We start from the raw sequence: 23,577 nt of genomic DNA, 5'->3' as shown, positions 1-23,577 counted from the left end.
CCCCCCCCCAATTAATTTACCAATTTTTTTCAATATTTGTAAAAATCTACAATTTTTATTTCAATTAGCTATAAGTTTATCGTTGAAAGATGTAAATAATCCACCAGCATTTAATTTAAAATGACACTCAATTAGAATTGGGGGGACTCATTCCCACAACCTCTGTTATTGGATGTTTATAAATATCTCCTTCTAAAACATCTAATTTTGTATTTGTTTTGTTATGTTTTCTAAATAAATTACTTACTCTTTTACATTTCCAGGATTTGAAGCAGAAGATGCTAGAGATGATGGTGTTGAGTATCTTGTGAAGAAACATCCTGAAATTCTCATGTTTCAACTTGGAAAAGAAAAAACCTGGAAAACAAGTAAATTGACGTCAACTGGATCAAATAGAATTTTGTCTCTTCCTTCCTTGTCTTCCTTGATTATAGGAAGAAGGATTGAATTTATTTCTGGAATAAATGTCAACATTGTTTCAAAACAACTCCAAACTCTACAGCTAAATTGTGATGATTTTAGTCAAAATAATGACTGGTTTCTACAAATATTGGAACAGTGTGGAAGTACTCTTTAAATCTCTGACCTTGGAGACGTCGTTTATTACTGATGGAATATTGATTAAATACAACAGAACCCTGCCTTGTCTAGAGATCCTGGACATGAGAAACTGTTATGAACTCACAGATAGAGGACTTCTGCAGATACTTCAGCTTTGCGGAAGTACACTCATATCCCTGGATATATCAGTAACAAATGTAACTGGAGAGAATCTGTCTGAATACAAGGGAACCCTGCCTTGTTTAGAGAACCAGAACATGATTTCCTGTTATCAACTTACAGATAAAGGACTACTGCAGATACTTCAGCTTTGTGGAAGTACACTTAGATCCCTGGATATATCAAGAACATATATAACTGGAGAAAATCTGTCTGAACACAAGGGAACCCTGCCTTGTTTAGCAAACCTGGACCTGAATAACTGTAAACAACTTACAAACAAGGGACTGCTGCAGATACTACAGATTTGTGGAAGTACACTCAGATCCCTGAATATATCAGAAACAAATATAACTGGAGAGAATCTGACTGAGTACAAGGGAACCCTGCCTTGTTTAGAGAACTTGAATATGAGTTACTGTAGACAACTCACAAACAAAGGACTGCTGCAGATACTACAGCTTTGTGGAAGTACACTTAGATCCCTGAATATATCAGAAACAAATATAACTGGAGAGAATCTGTCTGAATACAAGGGAACCCTGCCTTGTTTAGAGAACCTGTGCATGAGATGCTGTGAACAACTCACAAACAAGGGACTGCTGCAGATACTTCAGCTTTGTGGAAGTACACTTAGATCCCTGGATATATTAGTAACAAATGTAACTGGAGAGAATCTGTCTGAATACAAGGGAACCCTGCCTTGTTTAGAGAACCTGTGCATGAGATACTGTAAACAACTCACAAACAAGGGACTGCTGCAGATACTTCAGCTTTGTGGAAGTACACTTAGATCCCTGGATATAGAGTTTACAAATATAACTGGAGAAAATCTGTCTGAATGCAAGGGAACCCTGCCTTGTTTAGAGAACCTGAACATGAGATACTGTAAACAACTCACAGATAAAGGACTATTGAAGATACTACAGCTTTTTACAAAAAGGGTCCAGTGCCCCTTTTACAAGGAGCACATTTATATTACAGTGGTTGATTTATTTAGTAGTTTCTTGGTTTTTTGGATTTATTAATATAATGTAATGTTTTTGCAGGCGAGTTGGCCCAGACCAGACCATATCCACTCTAGATCTTGTTCCAACAACTCATTAAAGAGGGTTTTTGCTGTTAATGATTTTTGTCTTTCATTATTTATTTTTTTACATATTTATTTTTTTACATTTTATCTTTTAAGTTTTTATTTTTATTTTAAATCTTGATTTTTATTTCTCATATATTACGAATTTTCATATTATTTAAATTTAATATTCCGAAGTAAACCAGGATTAGAATGATTGTTTGATTTACAATTAATTTATCCCAACGAAAACTAGGATGGCCATTTTAGGTATTAATGTCCGGTATTCAAAAGTTGTGAATCAAAAATATCCTGGAAACTTAAGTTTAAAATGAATTACTATGGTTTTGTGTCATCAATGCTGGATTAGTAAATTCGTGGAACAATCTAAGAGAAATCTTGGATGAACGATGGTTGGGAGACCTAAGCCCCAAGTTTCCAGAAGAAATTCTGCGCCTATACATTTTTCGAAATGTGTACTACTAACATAGGACTACTGCAGATACTTCAGCTTTGTGAAAGTACACTTAGATCCCTGGGTATATATGGTACAAATATAACTGGAGAGAATCTGTCTGAATACAAGGGAACCCTGCCTTGTTTTGAGAACCTGAGCATAAACTGATATTATCAACTTACAGATTAAGGGCTACTGCAGATACTTCAGCTGTGTTGAGATGCACTTAGATCCTCGGATTTACAATATACATGTATAACTGGAGAGTATCTGTCTCAATACTTATATATTGAAACAACAAATTGAAATTGCGGTATTCCAATTCTGGAACACATTATTAGTTCTGCGAAACGTTCAGCTACCGAACTGAAGAATATTTTATTAACGAATAAAAATAACTATTCATGATTAAAAGAAGATGGGATAGTTAAACAGAACAAATAAATAGATTTATACAATGACTGTGACTATTTTAGTAACGAATGCGTGAAACTTATAAAAAAAATGATTTAATGTATTGTGATGCTTTAAATTGTGCTATTTGTTTTTTCGCGATATTTTTATGAGAAATGACTAAATGAAATATTTACCGTTAATGAGGTTAATATAATTGAGATAGTCAACAGACGGTAACTTTTAGAAGTAACATAAAAATTACCTTTAACTAAATGGACCCTTTAGTTTTAAGCTAAAAACGCAGGGATCCCTGAAAAGCTTGTCTGATAACTGTTAACAAACGGTTTGAAGAAAGGTCTGAACAATGACTTAGGGCTTTGATATTTTACTACAATATGTCTTGTGGCTGTTCATGAAAAGTTACAAAATTTGGGGACCCTGCCATTAACAGTTCAAAAATATAGCAACAAAAAGAAACCAAAAGAAGCATATTAAAGTCTTTAAACGAAATTTATGTTTGATTTTATACCTGTGCGCTTGATTTCTGAGATATTTTAACTCAGAAGACTGCATATTAGCATATTCTAAAGAAAAAGTTAAGCTGTTTTGACTTGAAACCTGATAGTCCATTTTCAGCAGTGTGTACACCCTTTTTAATGTATAACCAAGTTTTTGGTTTGAATCAAGGAGATATAAAATACAAGGAGGGGGTGTGGGGCGATAGGTTTTCTGTACACTTTGCTTTGACGTTTTTAGACTGCTGAAGAACTAGTTTTTGCGTAGCAACAATAATAAAGATTGTAAACAATAACACAAATGATAAACAAACATCTGGCATCTCTAGCGTTAGATGAAGATTCACTGTATACTAACTCATGTTTGTTTACATTAGATCGACTTTCTTGGTTTAAATACAATTTTTAACAGTTTACGTATCTATCTTCTTCTATCTACTATATGAGTTGTTTATTAACTTGATCAAAAAATATGTTTTTAAAAATCTACTTCAGATAACATTTCTTTCTAAGTAAGCATCCTAGCAAGCAATATCATTATTGAATTATGCAATTATAAGAAAACCATGAATTAAGGACTTAAGGTGGGGGGGGGGGGGTGTTTCCCCTTCCTTGAAAATGGGGTTTATGTCCCCCTCCCTGGACTATGGGGAGGAAACCCGTAAGTAGATAGAACACGCACCTCCTAACCCTTTAATTTTGATTCTCAAGAATTGATTTTTTTTTTCAATTTGCAAGGAGCGTCACTCAATGAAGATTTTTTTATTTTAAATTTTTTTTTTAAATCCAATTTTTAGAGAACAATTTTTCCCTCCCACTCCCTACTTGTCATGCTTTTGACATAAAAATTATCAAAGTTCCAGTACATATTTCCAAGAGGTGGGATAAAAAATTCAATAATTTCTCCGTCCAGGAAAATATTGTAAGCCTGCAACTTCCTAGGTTATTATTATTTTTGTCCTTAAAAACAATTTTTTTGGAAGAAGTTCTACACAATTTTACATATACTATATATCTCCTTACTAACTCTATAATTCTCAATATCTCCTTACTAACTCTATAATTCTCAATATCTCCTTACTAACTCTATTATTCTCAATTTCTCCTTAATAACTATCTAATTCTCAATATCTTCTTACTAAATCTCTAATTCTCAATATCTTCTTACTAAATCTCTAATTCTTAATTTCTCCTTAATAACTCTCTAATTCTTCAAATCTTCTTAATAAATCTCTAATTCTCAGTATCTCCTTACTAACTCTCTAAATTTCAATATCTCCTTACTAACTCTCTAATTCTCAATATCTCCTTACTAACTCTATTATTCTCAATATCTCCTTACTAACTCTATTATTCTCAATATCTCCTTACTAACTTTATTATTCTCAATATCTCCTAAATAACTCTCTAATTCTCAATATCTCCTTACTAATAACAATAAGCCTGAAAATAAAAGAAATAGTGCTGGCTGAAAGGGTTTTGTTTCGAGATGTTGGATGGGTCAACCTGCCGAACAATCCAGAGATGATTTCAAGGATGTATACAAGAAGGGGAAGTCTTAAGCTACCAAAATTCCAGAAGAAATTCTGCGGCGAAGCATTTTTCGGAATGTTTTCATTTTAAACGAGGAGTATGAATTAAAAGTCGTCTTCATTGTATTGAAGTAATCAAATACCTCTGGTTTTTGTGAAATACTTTAAATCAATCGTTTATTGTACGTCAAAAGTCGTCCCTCAATCTTCTACCCATAAATCATAAATTGAAGCATATAATAATAATTTAAAATTTGTTTGGAATGAATATCATCAAAAATAATGCTGAACTAAACTAAGAGGAAATATACAGGGTGTCACAATAAACATGGGAATTTGGTGACGAATTCGATATCGTCTTTGTTATGAATTAGCATTGCAATACCTTATTTCAAAAGCCATAATTTTATTATGTCTGCCAGAGTTTATTTAATGAAAAAGGTAAATGGCTGTAAAGATGCGTCTATAATCTCTATGCAAGATGAACAGTGAAGGCGGAGAAGATTGCTTTGTTTGTATACTGTAATTTTCTTGTTTTAATAAGTACCACTGTATGCAGTCAAAACATAAACAAACAAATTGTAAACATACCACACGATATCCTACGGATTACAGCTTTCCCAGTAGATATCACCATACTAAATCAAAGAATTACTTAAAAGACGATATTGGATTCGTCACTGAATTCCCATGTTTATTGGGACACGCTGCATCAATTTTAACACAATGTTAGACATAGAAAGTATAGTTCATCATAACAATTTTACAGTTACAGTTTTCACTCTCCCCAAAATATTATTTGACAAATTATTTTTATTTTTCAAGAGGGTCATCGGCTTAACCCCCATTCCCCCTCCGTATTTGATCAGGATGGGATGAAATGAACCATATAAATAAGAGTTTATAAAAACTAGGCTTTAAACTGGTGAATTAAAACAATAATAAATTTCGACATTTTTTCCCGCATAAATTTTTAACTAGTTTTAAACCTTCTCTTGGGCCATGTGAGTTGCATCACAATATTTTGGACTCCGTCGGTTCAACCGTTTTGAAGTTTACTGGATACAAACAGACGAGCAAAGTATATAAATAGAGTGAGAACCAGAAAACTCTGGAATAGGAGGACGACTTTTAGACTTATGTCATGACTTTAAATAGTTCAATGAACATGAGACACGGCAATTACGTAAATACTGTATACAGATCTATTTAAAAGTGATTTTATAAGTTACTATTTAACTCTATAAAGGCTGGGGGGGTGGGGGTCTGAATCTATGTATGGCCTGGGGGGGGGGGGTTTGGCGCCCCCCCCCCTAGAAAAAGGACTTAGCGAATAGGTATAGGATTGAAATGCATGTTCATAGCCCAATTTTTCATGGCCAGCTCAAAGAAAAAAAGATTAGACTGATAACTTCAATAGTTTGGGTGCTAGTAAGGGTGGAAAAAAATGCCTCTAAAAAAGGGTCAAAAAAATGAAAAACATATTTTTTTGTTTTGAACAAATATGTAAGTGTGACACATGTTTTTAGATCTATAGCTTTAGTTCGAAAAATTATGGGCTATTTTAGATTTTTTTTTTCAAAGCGGACTTTTTTCCAACCTGTACCCTACCCTATAAATTAAAAAAAATTAACAAAGAATCCCTTAAATTACTATTCATTAAAAGTCACAAAAATGAGAGTGCTAGGACAAAAAAAAAGCTACAGGGTGGTGCCAAAAGCCCCCCCCCCCCCCTCCAGCCTGTTTAGGGTCAACCTATTTGCTATGTAAAAACATCAAATAGACTTAAGGATTGCTATATATGTCATCATCCTTTTCACAGTTTTCTGTAGATGAAATTATTTTGAGACCTGGCAGTCAGGATTTATATTTCATGATAATTCACAGTAGTATTACTTTAAATACAGCTACACCAGGCGCACATTCTATTATTCTGTAGATAGTATTACTTACTGGTTTTATCCTTTACATAAGTTTAAGATGTCTTCAACGTTTGCCGGAACCTTTTTCCGGTAAATTCCGGAACAACGTTCCGGAAATCTACGGTTTACGGGAAAAAAATTGTTCCGGAATTCCGGAACCTTTTCCATAATGGAAATGGTAAAACTTTCCGGATCATTTCCGAACGTAAACCGGAATTCCGGTGGAAACCCTAAGTGATATCTACTGAGAACGCCAGAGGAGCCAGGAGCCGGCTACTTCTTGTTGCAAGACTGCTCCAACATGAGAACCGGAGGCATCTACAGTCAAAGATATCCGGGCGGAGGGGTCAGGGTGAACAAGGATGCTATCCCTTTTGAACTACTCCCGTTTGAACTATTGTTCATTTGACCTATTGTTCGTTTGAACTATACTGCACGTGACGTACCACGTGAATTTAGTTGAAATGAACAATAGTTCAAACGAGTTTATTTAATGCTTATTTGAACTATTTTCAGTTCATTTGAATTATTGTTTATTTGAATTATTAATATTATATATGAAATAAACAAAAAAACAGTTCAAATGAACATAAAAATAGTTCAAATGGACGTATACAAATAGTTGAAATGAACAAAACAATAGTTCAAATGGACATAAAAATAGTTCTAATAAACATAAAAACAGTTCAAATGAACATAAAAATAGTTCAAATGGACATACAAATAGTTGAAATGAACAAAACAATAGTTCAAATGGACATAAAAATAGTTCTAATAAACATAAAAATAGTTCAAATGGGCAAAAAAATAGTTCAAATGGACAAAAAATAGTTTAAATGAACAAAAAAATAGTTCAAATGGACATAAAAATAGTTCAAATGGACATAAAAGTAGTTCAAATGAACATAAAATAGTTCAAATGGACATAAAAATAGTTCAAATGGACAAAATAATAGTTCAAATTGGACATAAAACTAGTTCAAATTAACATAAAAATAGTTCAAATAGACATAAAAATAGAAGCTATCAATTTTTTGTTTTTCAGCAAATTAGTATTGGTCATGTGGCCGCATGGCGCTCGGCCCAGACATGTTGCCGGAGCGCTCGGCCCCTAGCCTGTCCTAGTCGCAGCGCTCGGCCCAGAAATGAGCTTAACCTAACCCCAAATATACACTAATTTTATTAAAAATTCTTGAATTATAGAGGTCTTTCCTTGCCGCAGCGCTCGGCCCCATAGTCCATCCTAGCCGCAGAAATGAGCTTAACCTAACCTAACCCTAAAAAAATAATAAGTAAATATTAATAAATTTGATGAAAAAAATGGTCATGTAAAAAATTGATAGGAGTGGGGGGGGGGGGTTCCAAAAATCGTTCTCTAGGACAGACCCCTTTTTTCATGTAACCAATTTTTTTGTAATTTTTTCATTTGAACTATTTTTTCTCTTAATTGAACTATTTCTTTTAATTTGAACTATTTCATTTGAACTATTTTTTTTGCTAATTTGAACTATTTTTTTTTGTTCATTTGAACTATTTTTATGTTCATTTGAACTATTTTTATGTTCATTTGAACTATTTTTATTTTCATTTAAACTTTTTTTATGTTCATTTGAACAATTTTTTTGTTAATTTGAACTATTTTATGTTCATTTGAAACATTTTTGTGTATATGTTATCTAATTAATTGTATGGTCCCTAACTTAATAATTATAAAAAAGTTTAAAAACTGAATTATAGTAGAAAAATAGTTCAAATGAACAATAGTCCAAACGAACAATAGTTCAAACGGGAGTAGTTCAAATGAGAATCCACCTGAACAAGTGTTGGAATATCTGCCGGGACGGATTTGGCAGCTGCAAAGGACTGGTTCATCTCCAGGTTCCAGGTCAAAGGTTTACCCTTGAGAGGAGGCAGGAGGCCGGCTGCTCACTTGATAAACCTCCTGTAGAAATTAAGGATCCCCAGGAACCTCTGTATACCTTTCTTGTCTGAAGGACGAGGAAAGGTGGAGATAATCTGTGTGTGTTTGACTAGTGGAAAACAACCCGATCCTGATACTCTCCTTCCAAGGGAGTCCACTGTAGGAGCTTTAATCCCTTAAATATTATTAGCTTACTTTATCAAATGAAATCTGTGCTACCAGAGGTCTAAACTTCATATTGCTAATCCCTTAATTCGGGGTCTGCTGTGTGTGTTAGGTTAAACCCAATCTGAAGCCAAAAATCTACTTTCACGCAAATAAGATTTTACAGAAATACGAGCCAATAGCATTTAATGTACGCTTCAGTTAAAATATTCCTAAATTTTATCAAATATCTATTTTTGACTCTATCTTATTTATAATTACTGTCTTAAGGATAGAGAAACAGTTGTTTTTAGTATACAGGAAAGGGTGTATAAAAACATATAAAATTTTAAAATATTTTTTATCTTAGATATTTTGCTAATTTTATTTATTTTTAAATTTTAAATTTTGAAAGTAAATTTTTTTTTTGCACCTCTGCTTGAACAATATGAATGTATATTCAGATCAGCAATATACTCAGTAGTTGAAGAATTGATACTATAATGATCAGGTAGACTTCATTGAAACAGTTTATACTCAGACAAACATAGAGAACCAATGCTTAGGTATAGACATAGACAGTTTATACACAGACAAATATAGAGACACAATAATTACGTATAGACATAGACACAGTTTATACACAGACAAATATAGAGACACAATAATTACGTATAGACATAGACNATAGACACAATGCTTAGGTATAGACATAGATATAGTGTGTACAGACAAATAGAGACACAATGCTTAGGTATAGACATAGATACTAGATAGTGTATAGTGTATACAAACAAAAAGGGACTATTACATGAATATGATAGGGTTGACATAGGAATTGTTCATTATAGAATAAGAAAAGCTATATTCAGATAAAAAGTGCAACGGTATTGATTTCAATAACTAACTCCTTTTTTATCAAAACTAAATCAACAATTTTATTTGGCTCCCTCGACAAATCATAGTCTCTGTATGTCTCTGGTTATAAAAGAACAGCTTGAAAAGTGGGACAAATGGAAAATCGTATGGAGGATTCCCCCTTTAAACCCTAACAGCGAACCATTTGTTAAAATTTTCTTGGACATACAGAGCGTCCCATATTATATTGGATTATTTCCAAGCTATAACGCCAAATTACACTCCAACAACCTTGTTTGATCTGCTGACTACAGGACATTTTTTATATTAGCTTTAGACATTTTTTTAATGATTTATTATTTTTTAATTTTCTTAAAATGTCCCTTAAATATAGAGCTAGAAAAGATCTAATATGATGGGGGACACCCTGTAGCTTAAAAGTATTTTAGTTTTGAGAATGTTCACATTTTTTTCCTTTAATTCCAACACATGCCCCTCACTTTACAGTTAAGACGTTTTAAAATCCATTACCTTCTACAAGGCTACAGTGTATTTTTGATAGGTAGGCATCATGTCTTTTTTTAAATTCTCCACTGTTTAGTTAATTAATTCTGCTGTATGGTTTCAGCTTGAGAATTGCAGCTTACTCAGCTTAAGCTTAACATTTTATACAGTCTTTATGAGTTTGTTTTTTAACAAAGTTTATTTTTTCTATTCAAGGTACAGGCTTGTTTTATATCAAAAATCTGATAAATAGTAGATTGCTGACATTTACACGTTTTTGATGTCAATACTGAAGATAAAGACATTTAAACCTTTTTGCTTGCTGAAATGAATTTTTCATTCTAAAATTCTTCTTTTTGGAACGGGTTTACGTATCTTTTTAAAGTACCATAGTACAAATTTAATCCTGAGGGGTTTTTGCCACAAAACTTTGATTTCTAATCCCCATAGCTTGCACATGTCGGAGATCATAGATTTTCAATCCATGAATTCTATGAGATAAAATACTGTTTAGCTTGAAGCATCACTTTACAAATTTTGAAGATTAGAAAATTTTTAATTCTGACAAAGGCTCAACTCCTTTTTTCATTTTTAATTGACGAACTTAATATATACAATCTATTTATCGCGAACACTCCTTTTATTTTAATCTATATATAATACTAAAGATCTTCGCTCATATATATATTTGTATGTAAATATGTTAGCTATAGCTGTCCAAACGGCTGAACAGATTTGGCTGAATTTTTCTGGGAAACTCAAAAATCGAATTTTTTTCTTCTTCAAAAATCAATTTTTTTCTTTTCAAACCTCTATTATTTTTAAATTCCATGTATATCGCCGGGCACTCCAGCTAGTAAACAATAAATTTTTTTTGATAATATTTAACTATGATTAAAAAAACGCTGATCCAGTTTTTTTTTGATTCTACATCAATATTGCTCCAGTAAAATTAGAAATATTATCATTGTGTTAAACCTATCGAAAATCAACGAAATTTAATGAACACAATGACAATATTCATAAATTTTAAAAAAACTTTTAGCCATTCGATCTTATCAATACGTTTGTGATCTAAGCTGAAAAGGCTTTATGAGGTCCTACGTAGACCAATTTTATATTTCTTGAAATGGAAATCAAAATAAAGTAAATGCAAAATAAAGTAAGCCCCGAATTATCATAACTTTCCTGATTTAAAATTTCCGTTCTTCTCTCGGTAATTTGGCCAACAAAGCTTTGTTTGCAATTTTTTTTATTCCCCCCCCCACCCCACCCCACCCCCATGTTCTTCTCTACTATAACGAGTTTAAGTCTATAATTGATGATATAACATTTGTTAATCAGTTTGATCTGCAAGGAAAAATTTCCGGTCATTAATTTGAAAAATTAATGAAAAATATTAATAGAATGAATTTTAGACAACGAAAAGTTCATCATGGAAGTCAGGAGATTTTTATGGGAGATGTAGAGAGAGAAAAAGAAGGACCAATGGTAAGATTAAACTAGGGTTTCTAGCGAACTAAAACTTTCGCGAAATTTTTCATTAATATTTTGCAAACATATCCTCGAAATTTCGTGAAAAGAAGAAACAGAAACAATGCGGGATTTAGTGAGAAAAAAATATGCTAAAGTTTCGCAAAAAAATTGCAAAAATGTTTGCTTTTTCTCGAAATTTCGCATTAATCTGATTCACGAATTCTTTTTTTCGCGAAACAGACTAACGCAAAATTCTGAGAAAAAAAGATGTATGCATATTTTTCAACGAACGGAATATGAAAAAATGCGAAAAAAATGAGTTGTTCGTGAAGAATGTGAAATTGCATTTCGCTGGTACCATAGATAAAATCCGAAGAGAAGATCATATAATTATCATAGAATCAGTCCTAAAAGAAGATCAATGGTAAGAATATTCTTGACCGAAGATCAATGCATAAATTACATAAATAACCAACATAATCCTTGATCAGCAAAAAAGCTGAAAACTGAAAATACATCTGATATCTACAGATGCATGATCAGCTAAAAAGAAGAAAAAAAATCAATGCTCTTTTTTAAATTTTGTTAAAAACAAATTTTAATTTAAAAATAAATTTAAAAAAAATATGAAAACTGACCCGAAACTTTTTTTAGATTGGCTCTAAACCCTCTGGATTATGTACAAATTTTTGTATTTTACTTTTTATATTGGCAGGTAAACTATTATTGTAAATTAAAATTACGTTTTTCAATTTTAAAAATTTTAAATCTAGAAGAAGAAAAAATGTATTAAGCGGCTTTGCTTAAAGGAATACATTTTTCTTAACACTAAATAAACCGCTAAATAAAAGAAAATACATAGTTATAATATTAATGCTGCCTTGGTGCTCTTGGTTTTCAAGTAATGCATACTAAAGCTTTCAGGGCGCTTCGCGCTCATCTTCTATTCTAATTACGAACATTTTCGCTTTGTATACACTGTAAAACAAAACAAAAACAATAAAAGTTCGCGGATTTTATGAAAAAAATTATGTGGTTTTATTAAGTTAAGTAAATATCGAATTTGGTTGGAGGCTTATTTTTGAAATTTTGATCATTCATAAACCTTTCCTGGGGTCATGTGAGGTCCCACACAATATGTATTCAGCCCCTTTGACCTTTGCTGGATACAAAACAAACAGACAGACAACAAACTATATAAATATTTTTATTTTTATTTTGTAGTTCTCGGCATGAGTGGAAGTGCATATCAGTATTATGAGCTTTTAAACTTAAAAAATCAACTGTCAGGAATAACGGTTTAAACATTTTAATTCTTGACTGGAGAATGAGTAATTTTCTAAAATATGCGGCTATTTCTCTAATTCAAGGACTCGAACAGGTGGAAGGGGGTAGTTAGGTAGAATAATGCCTTCAATGAATTTAAAAGATTTTGTACAAGTGCAAACATTTAGCATAGTTTTAGCCGGAAAAATAGAGAGGCCGATAATTGATGTTTAAAACCAAGTATAATCATTCATTTTGCCAAATTTAAACAAGTCAAAATAAACTTATGAAAAAAAATTGATATTGTAAAAACTTAATAAAGAAAAAATAGCATATATGAAATATATATAGATAAGAGTTTCAAAAATGTTATAGTTTTTTTTTCATTTATTTCAGATTTGCTAATGTCTGAAATTAATTATAATGATTAAAGGGACAGACTGGCTATGTAAGGTAGTTAAACTGAATATGCAGTGTTGTGGACAAATTCTTTAGGATTCATTTGAGAAGTATAAAACTTTTCTACGATTTAAAATTACAGTGTTTGTTCGCAAAGTCAACATTCAAAATCATGAATCGGTTTTTTAATTAACAAATAATGACAACGAAAAATATAGTAAAAATTCTATAGTAAACAAATTAGATGTTTAATAACATATTTCTCAAAAGAAATTTGTCAATAAATCGAAGTTCGAATTAAGTATTTCCTTTTTCATCATTATATTGAATTTCTTATTTTCTATGAATTTGTTCGTATATTTTCTCAAATGTCGTCTTTTTAATAAAATTCTAGAAAATCTGCAGAAAATCTTTGTGATTAAAGAGAGATTATAGATAAGATATGCTATGATAAGAGTTAAATTTTATTTTCTCAACCTGTTCCTCTAAGCAACTAATTAGTTTACTGTAGAGTTTTGTTTACATTTTTGTCGTCGTTATTTAATAATTAAAAAAACAATTCTGAAAATGTTTCCACGCAAAAGTACGATTAATTGAACGTCGACTTTGCGCTCAAACTCAGGATTTACAGATCTTCAAAAAGTTTAATATGTCTCAACTCTCAAATGAATCCCAAAGAGTTTGTTCACAACACTGCATACTAAGTTTAACTACAGAATGTCCCACGAAATATGACAATAGCAAGACGACTTGGAAGTCGTCTTTGGTATTTGAATTCATTTGTGACATTTAGTCTTCTACTTTAACATGAATGATTCTTGAAACAATTATCACATAATTCTCCTAGCCCTGGCATTTCCAAAAAGTGGTCTGCGTTTTTTGTGCTTTCAATATTACCGGAGATATAAAGAGTTTGGTTCAGATTTCAATTTTGTTAAATAAAAGCAAAATTGTCGAAATCTGTACGAAATTCTTCATATCTCTCATGTAACACTCACCCGGACCAAATATAACGCCCGGGCCCGGTCTGTGCTTTCTAAACTAAAAATTTGGTTTTGATTAAACGATATTTCTCATGATTTTCTGATCCTCTAAATAATAAAACTGTTGGTGCAGAAAACCAAGGAGTTACTGCAAACCTTGAGATAGAACTTACTGCGGAGAGGTAAAATCCCTAACAACATGATCTAACCTTAAGTTAGGATTTTGATCCAATAAATCTAAAGTTCTGAACAGTCAAGGGAGGTCGATTTTGGAAATTCCACTTGCTAAACCCAGATGAGCAATGAGCATACATAATGGTTATTTTTTTAGAAATAACATTTCTTCATATGACGGTTTTATGACGATTAAATTTGATTATCGGGACTAAGAGAACACATTTTTGGTCTTGGAACACAGAATTTAAAACGTTGTATTTTTTTTGATTTTACTTGCGGTTTTTAAAATATTTTTTTTTCTTAAAAGTCAAATTCATCCAACTAAAATTGATTTTTAAGACATTTTTTCTCAAAGGAATTGAGTTTTTGCCACAAACTCTGATTTTCTAATTTCAATATCGTTGCAACCTAATGTCGTAGACCTTAAATATTTAAAACTATTAATGCTATTAGATCAAATAATATAAGTTTGAAATATCAAAGGTTTACTTCATAAGGCTGAACAACTGAATTTGTGGTAAAGACTCAATTCTTTTGCTCAAACTTTTAGGCTCCATAAAAATCCGGTTAAAGCAATTAAGATTTCGGAAACTCGAATCATTGCATTTGCAACCTGATTTCGTAAAAAACACAATGCTTAGGTATAGACATAGATATAGTGTTTTTGCTCAAACTTTTAGGCTCCATAAAAATCCGGTTAAAGCAATTAAGATTTCGGAAACTCGAATCATTGCATTTGCAACCTGATTTCGTAAAAATTTGATATTTTGAACTGACCTAGAATTAGGGTTTCCATTGGCAAAACCTTTGCGCAATTTTTGGCGGAACGAAACGCAAAATTTTTCTTTCTTTGCGCGAAAAAAAAACAACAATTAGCGCAATCATTCGCAAAAGTCATTTTGCGCAAAATTGCCCTATTCCGCTTTTGCGAAACTCAAGTTTTGCGCAATTCCCCAATTTCGAAAAAATCAAACGGTTGGTGACGGTGTGTGTTTCTTAGAATTCAATTCTTCCAGTGCTGGAAGGTTTTGTACCAAAATCCGAAACAGATTGTCCAGTAAAAGTCTCGACAATTTTAGTTTTGGACATTATACATATTTCCTAAAAGTGGATTCTTCAGGCATTGGTTACTTTCTTGCATTATTTTATATGAGATTAAAAAGATTTCAGAAATTTGATTAAAAAAATTTAAGAATATAAATCATACTTGATTAGGGAAAGCTTTTAAGGGTCACTTGAAATTATTTAATAGGATTGAAATATTGCCAAGTTTCACACTCTCTAATTTCTATTTTATTAATTTTGGTCCTTTAATTTAAACTTTTGTAACTGGAAGTAACCAATTGAGTGTAGTATAATCGTTATCATACTCTTATGTTAATATTTTTTTATGTATGGAATACATCTTCAGTTGTTTGATTCTAAGCTTAGAATATCAATTTTTGACAATTTGCCTAAAAAGTTACATTTTGCGTAAAACTTGCGGTTTTGCGCAAATTGCACAAAAAAATTGCGCAAAACTAAAATTTCTTTTCATGCGCAACTTTTGGAAAAACTATTTCCGGTTTTGCGCAAATTGCGCAAAAAAATAGCGCAAAACTCATTGCGTTTCATGCGCAAAAATAGCGCAAAAGTTCGCAAAAAAAGATTTGCACGAAAATAGCGCAAATTTTGCGCAAAAGATTTGGCCATTTCGTGGAAACCCTACCTAGAATTCATGTGTTAAAAATATCAAAAGTCTACGACAACTCACCACAGGCATTAAAGAGAGGGATTAGAAAAAATTGAAATTTGTGTGTTTATGATTTGGAATTTTTGATTTTATAGGAAAACATTTTGCTATAAGTATAATATTGATTTATTCATTCTGATTTATTTTTACTTGGAAAAACAGAAAATCCACGATTTATCTATTGGAAAATTTACAAAAGCCCACAGGAGAAATTACCAGACTCAAATAAGTTTTTCATTCTGAGATTAAAGTAATTTCGATAGTTTTGGTTTTTAATAAAAATCCCTTCGTTTTAAAACGGTTTTCTGTTAAAGTTTGCTTTTTTAAAACTTTGCAATACTTTCCTTAGATCTCGAAAAAAAAGAAAAAAAGCATATTTTGGGTTGTGTGCAAATTTTAGATTATAATGTCTCAGATTTAATTAGAATCCAAAACCGTCAAAAACGAACCAAACAACTTAAAGCACAACACAATTCACAAGCTAGGTTACATACCTTGGGTAACATCATGTTGTTTCACTGCTATAGTTTATTATGTTTTTCTAGGAAGAATGTTGAAGACTGTAAAAATGAAATAGAAGAGATGGAGACATTGATTAAAAAATCCCTTGGAGAAGATTTTATTAAGAAGGAAACTTTTTAAAGCTTTTTACAAAAAGAAAAATAAGTAGAAATATTTTCGTTCATCATTAAAGAAATTTTTTCGGACTAAATGTAAGTAGGGTTTCCAGCGAAAAGGGAAAATTTAAATTATTTATATGACATAATAAAACTTCAAATATTGAGCTATCAGAGCAGAGAATTCCACAAGTTCTTTTAAGCAATTAATTGTTGCAGCATATAAAACTCATGGTTTTCACAAAATTTTTGCATTTCGCAAAATTTTCCCAATTTCGCTTCGTTTTCGCGAAACGTTTCGTTCGCTGGAAACCCTAAATGTAAGCAGCGTACATTTGTGTTGAAAATACATGATTGTGCACTTTACAGTGGGCGATAGTGTAAAATGAAATGTTTCAGAAAGTATAGAAAGAAAGATAGTGTAAAATGAAATGTATCCGTCAATTAATAGCAAACAATGACAACATAAAAACACTATTTTTCGAGAAAAAAAATCAGCCATTAAAATCAAACCTAGAAAAAAAATCATTACCTTGGACTTTGATTGAAGATTAGTAATTTTAAGACCAAAAAAAACTCAAGGACCAATATTAAAACTTAAAAATTTCTTGTTTTTTTGCCTCAAATGCTTTAACTAATGATCAGAGAGATGTATCTGGAGAGAATGAGAATCTAAATGATACACCAGCAACACCAGTACCTAGGGCACCTACACCTCCTGGACAGGTGCAAAATCAGCAGGAAGCTGAAAATAAAGATTCTGCGGCCTCTGACCTTGAAAGAGCTGCTGAAACACAGAAAGCAGCTGATGCACAGCAAGCAGCTGAGGTACAAAAAGCAATGGAAGCACAAAGAGCTGCTGAGGCACAGAAAGCAGCTGAAGCTCGAAAAGCTGCTGAAGCACAACAAGCTGCTGAGGCACAAAAAGCTGCTGAAGCAAAACAAGCTGCTGAGGCACAAAAAGCTGCTGAAGCACAACGAGCTGCTGATGCACAAAAAGCAGCTGAAGCTCAGAGAGCTGCTGAGGCACAAAAAGCCGCAGAAGCTCAAAGAGCTGCTGAGGCACAAAAAACGGCTGAAGCACAGAAAGCTGCTGAAGCACAAAAGATAGCTCAGGAACAAGCAGCAAAACAACAGCAGCCCCCTGCACAACAACCTCCAGCATCTTAACCTCCACCTACATCTTAAAATGTCATAGTAGCACCGCAACCTCTACCAGGACTAAATCCCCCGACAGCAAAGCAACCTTGGATAGCGTTGACACCTCCAGGAGCCCAGCAAATTCCAATAACACAGAAACCTCCAGCAGCTTGACAACCTTCAATGACCCTGAATCCTCCTATAATCCAACAACCTTTACAAACACAGAAACCTCCACCAACACAATATCCTCGATCCAACAGCTCAGAAAACTCCAACATTACAGAAACCTGCAACGGTTAGGGAAACTTCCAACAGTACAGAAACCTCAAACAATACAGAAATCTACAACTGCAGCAGAGAAACCTCCAACAGCAGAGAAACTCCCAACAGCAAACAGCACAAAAACCTCCAACACAGAAACTTCCTACACTTTAGTCTAATAATTTATATTTAGTTAATGTACTGCCAGAGTTCCGAACATCCGACTGCAACCTTTTAGTTTAATTTTTCAGATTTTCAGAATGGTTTGGATGATTTGAGTTCTCTACAATTATATTCAAGATATAAAGCTTAAAAACACAAAAGCACACAAGCATAACATTATAAAGAAAAACATCCAGAACACACAAATACAATATACACACTTTAGAGATAAATTAACTAACTGACACCTTGAGTTACCAAACATCAGCTGTGTACAAAAAATTATAATTGTCTCTTCTCAAAAATTTCAATATTTTCCCATTTGTTTAAATTTTTAAATAACTAAAGTATAAAATGTTAAACTTGATAAAGATAATCAACAAAATTGAAATCAAGAACACGAAAATCCAGCTTTTTCATTATAAACTGGAGTTATTGGACATTTTTATCTTAAACAGAATCCTGAGTTTGGACTTTTTCATCTTAAACAGATTCTTCAGAGTCAGTTTGGACTTTTTCATCTTAAACAGATTCCTCAGAGTCAGTTTGGACTTTTTCATCTTAAACAAAATCCTGAGTTTGGACTTTTTGATCTTAAATAGATTCCTCAGAGTCAGTTTGGACTTTTTCATCCTAAACATATTCCTGAGTTTGGACTTTTTCATCCTAAACAGATTCCTGGGTTTGGACTTTTTCATCTTAAACAGATTCCTGGGTTTGGACTTTTTCATCCTAAACATATTCCTGAGTTTGGACTTTTTCATCCTAAACAGATTCCTGGGTTTGGACTTTTACATCTTAAACAGATTCCTGGATTTGGACTTTTTCATCTTAAACATATTCCTGAGTTTGGACTTTTTCATCCTAAACATATTCCTGAGTTTGGACTTTTTCATCCTAAACAGATTCCTGGGTTTGGACTTTTACATCTTAAACAGATTCCTGGATTTGGACTTTTTCATCTTAAACATATTCCTGAGTTTGGACTTTTTCATCTTAAACAGATTCCTGAGTTTGGACTTTTTCATCCTAAACAGATTCCTGGTTTTGGACTTTTTCATCTCTTAAAACAGATTCCTGGGTTTGGACTTTTTCATCCTAAACATATTCATGATTAGATTTTTAGTTCATTTCAACTGTTCAAAAATTCTGTAAATATAAAAAATGTACTATTTAGATGTTAGAATAACTATTCTTTTCAACAATTTCAAAATCTTTTTTTATTTTAGATAATTTTTGTTTTCACAAGAGAAATCTTATGTTGCTTTTGTTTACGATTCGACTTAGTTTTTCCCCCCAAGAAAATTTATCCTTAAAGTAGTTAAAAACACACTTGTCTGTATACAATAGATACCTTTTCATGCAGAAATATGTAAACTGTAAATATAACCAAAGTTTTAAAATAATTATATTTCATATTTCCAATCGGACAATTTTATTTCGCGGAATTGTAAGGAAATGTGCGGAATTACAGGGCTCGTAATTACGCGCAAGAAAAATCCTTTTGCGTTGGAAACCCTATTGTGAATCAATGAGGATTCACCATTGTAAATAGACATAGTACAGTTAATAAGATATTTTGTAGCCTAATTAAGAACAGTTATTTCATGGTCCCGATCCAAGCCAAGCTTCAAGAACTCTTACCAAGTTTGTACTCGATTAGCCAAGCTGCAAGGGTGTTGAACTCTTATCAAGTTTGTACTCGATTAGCCAAGCTGCAAGGGTGTTGAACTCTTACCAAGTTTGTACTCGACTAGCCAAGCTGCAAAGGGTACAGAACTCTTACCAAGTTTGTACTCGACTATAAGCCAAGCTTCAAAGGGTGTTGAACTCTTACCAAGTTTGTACTCGATTAGCCAAGCTGCAAGGGTGTTGAACTCTTATCAAGTTTGTACTCGATTAGCCAAGCTGCAAGGGTGTTGAACTCTTATCAAGTTTGTACTCGACTATAAGCCAAGCTGCAAGGGTGTTGAACTCTTACCAAGTTTGCACTCGACTAGCCAAGCTGCAAAGGGTATTGAACTCTTACCAAGTTTGTACTCGACTAGCCAAACTGCAAAGGGTATTGAACTCTTACCAAGTTTGTACTCGACTATTAGCCAAGCTGCAAAGGGTATTGAACTCTTACCAAGTTTGTACTCGATATTAGCCAAGCTGCAAAGGGTACTGAACTCTTATCAAGTTTAGCTTCATTTGGTACAGCTAGGCAAGGATCGATGCAGGAAAGGGGAATCTAACGGCACTTCTTGCCAAAGCAAAAAGGAGCGAGATCGGCAATGTTGGACCCAGATAAGACCAGTCGTCATCAAGTATCGAATCAGAGAAGTCTCATGGACATACATTTGTCGCGGCGGATGTCATGTTACATTTTATTTATTGATTGATCAACTGTTTGTATAGTTTAACCTGTAAATATAGTTTTTGTGTGAAAACATGTTTCTTTATTCCACTCAATACTACGTTTGACCCATGCATGACGCTTCATTAACAAATCCAATGTAGGCACTTTCAAATTTGAAAATCAATGCTTAATCCCTAAATTAAAGTTGCATCTGCCACATAAAACTAACTACAACGAAGTGCATCCTGTCTGTAGTGTGGAATAATTTCAGTCATATTTTGATCTCTCATTCAAAATCTTTCAAAGCAGCGTAAAAGACCTTATTTACCTAAATATTTAAAATACATTAGTCCAACAAAAATGATCAAATAGCAAAAACTAAAAATCTACATTTAATGATTAATAAAGGGTTCTTTTACGTTCAGACTTGATCCCAAGATGGACAGCACAATAGTTCTGATATGATACTGGATATATCATTCTTGTAAACATTCCAGTTTTTCCTCGTTTTCGACTAAAATAAAGTCAGCCATTTTTAATTAATCCTCTCAAAAAAAACCTGTATATATGTTACTTCTCATTAGTATTACAATTACATATACCATTTAAGGTTACACAAAACCTTTCAACCTAAGAAGAATAACAAGAAATATATTACAGGGGATATTAGTTCTAAAACTAACAATTGGCCCATTTCTAACACTAGTTTAGAAATGGGCCAAATCTGCAAAGTTATCTTTTTCTAGAGTATATATTTTTAAATCCAAGTCGAGTAGAACAAAATTACACCATACATTTATAAAGAATGGCTAAAGCTATATATTGAAACAATAAATGTCAATTTTGAATTAATAATAAGGTGTGATAAATAGTTTTTGAGGATTCTTGATTTCATTTTCGAACATATCCCTATTTTGAAACAATTACCGGATTTCAGCTCATGTCACGTTTTCGGTACATAATACAGTGTAACCCTTAATAACGAATACATCGGAAGAATTTATCAAATGTCGTCTTGACAATTTTTCAATAAGTTTTATACTATATTACGTAAATTTCAGTATTTGCGAAAATAAATAAATAGCTATGAATATGCAGGAACAGTTTTAAAGAGTTCCATATAATTATTTAATTAAAAAACTAAATATCTGCAACATTCCATTATCAGAAAGTGAAGAATACGACATTTGATGAATTCTTTCGATGTATTCGTTATTAAGGGTTTCACTGTACATATCCTGGTTTTGAGACAATGACCGTATTTCAGCTCATGTCGCGTTTTCTGAACATATCCCGGTTTTGAGACAATTACCGGAATTCATATCAATATCAATTTTCAAGTATTTACGCACTTATGAAACAAAACAAAATTTTTTGATAAGGTAAAATATAAACAAAATAGGAAATAAAAGCAAACTGTTTTTTTATAATTTAAAAATCATTACAGTATTAGAAATCAAAGTATTAATATCATTTGTTCTTACAATATAGATTTAACTAGAAATGCGGGAAACTGTTTGTTTGAAAATAAATCATTCATATTCTCTAGTTTTACAGATAAAATGTGGAAACTAAAAATAATTCAGAAGTTAATTTAGTCTTCATAAGATAATTTTTGTTTTCAGTGATTTATTTTGTAAGTTTTGAAAGTGAGTTTTGTTTTGAATTGTGGATTATACTCAAAAACGGGAAAGTATGTAATGTGTTTGTCTCGAAAACGCGACAATGTTTTAAATTTAGGATATGTTCGAAAATGTGAAATCTAATATTGTCTTGAAAACGGTCAAGAGCTTTAATATAAGAAGAACTCCTATTATACTTTTGATTTAACAAAAAAGTTTAAAATTGGGAATTGTTGTCCTCGTCATGTTTAATATATATAAAATGTTGGTTATAGTTTACTCTGCAGATATGAGGCATGGGCCGGGATCCCAAAATCCAGTCTTTCAATTTGTGCCCATTTCTAACACTCAGTGTTAGAAATCGGCCAAGTGTTAGTTTTGGAACTAATGTCCCCTGTAATAAGGATTATATCGGACTATTAGGACGTTTGCAAACTTTAAGATGAAAACAGGAAAAACTTCGATCAGAAAGACTTTTATGGATAATGGACAGACGAAATGATAGTCAAATACTGCCAGGAACTACTAACTATTTAAAGAACTGCATAGACCAACAATTAAGGGATTATATAGTGGACAAATATGACTAGTGGACGAATTACAAAAAACTGCTGTAGACTGTAATAGGGGACTCTACATACATAGTGAATATGACTAAGCCAGGGGCTATTAGACACAAAGAAATACAGGAAAAGACACTAGAACAGAAATTTTTACCGCTTCGCACACATGTTTAATTTATTTACTCCTGTCGTTCATTTTAAAGCTGTTGGAAGTATATTTCATTTAAACTATAGAACAAGCCATGGATGCTACAGAGCGTCCCATATCATATTAGATTATCTTCAATCTTTAACGACAAAATAAATCTTTAATACTCGAAAAACTTATCATTTTCCGCAAGAAAATTCTTATATAAGCCTTATATTATTTTTCAAAATGATAAATTCTAATTAAATTTTCTGATTAGTCCCGAAAATCGTAATTTAGACCCGTTCTCGGTCTAATGTGATGTGGGACACCCTGTATAAGAATTTGGTATATTATTGACCACAGAACTAACTCTTCAATAATTAAAAATTGTTATTTTTTTACTTCAAAGCCTGAAATTTTAATATTGAGATTCCACAGTATATATATACACATGGTTCCTTCCAAAGGATGAGACTTCTTAGAAGACTACACGGAATTTGTGTTGTCCGATCTTACATTCAGGGTTACTTCAACTTCCAGGCCAAAACTGGCATATTGCCTTGCTTAATCATTTACTAAACCATTAAAATCAAAGAGAATAGAATATATATTAGAGGGGAATTTACCAGAAAAAAGTGTAAAACGGCCATTTTGTTGTACTGTT

At 32.3% G+C, this 23,577-nt stretch overlaps 2 protein-coding genes across 3 annotated transcripts; both read left to right on the top strand.

Moving 5' to 3' along the window:
* Positions 1-530: 530 nt before the first annotated feature.
* Positions 531-1,804, top strand: LOC111711394 (F-box/LRR-repeat protein 4-like). The gene is made up of 2 exons (XM_023485741.1): positions 531-1,608; positions 1,770-1,804. The coding sequence occupies exons 1-2, from the start codon at positions 531-533 to the stop codon at positions 1,802-1,804; spliced, it is 1,113 nt and encodes a 370-aa protein (XP_023341509.1).
* Positions 1,805-9,120: 7,316 nt separating this feature from the next.
* LOC111711396 (protein TolA) lies at positions 9,121-20,689 on the top strand. Of its 2 annotated transcripts, none has more exons than XM_023485744.1 (7): positions 9,121-9,190; positions 11,460-11,532; positions 12,172-12,232; positions 12,742-12,807; positions 14,299-14,347; positions 16,620-16,704; positions 17,337-20,689. In XM_023485744.1, exons 1-7 carry the CDS (start codon positions 9,183-9,185, stop codon positions 17,859-17,861), a joined length of 867 nt encoding a protein of 288 aa, XP_023341512.1. In that variant the 5' UTR covers positions 9,121-9,182; the 3' UTR covers positions 17,862-20,689. The 2 variants fall into 2 exon arrangements, with proteins under 2 accessions (XP_023341512.1, XP_023341513.1); XM_023485745.1 differs by having other exon boundaries at positions 9,178-9,245.
* Positions 20,690-23,577: the final 2,888 nt, after the last annotated feature.

This window comes from Eurytemora carolleeae, unplaced genomic scaffold (genome assembly GCF_000591075.1).
Source record: "Eurytemora carolleeae unplaced genomic scaffold, Eaff_2.0 scaffold1143, whole genome shotgun sequence".
Classification (NCBI taxonomy): Eukaryota; Metazoa; Arthropoda; class Copepoda; order Calanoida; family Temoridae; genus Eurytemora; species Eurytemora carolleeae.
The sequence above is the reverse complement of the archived record's forward strand: the minus strand, read 5'-3'. Positions and strand labels throughout refer to the sequence as shown.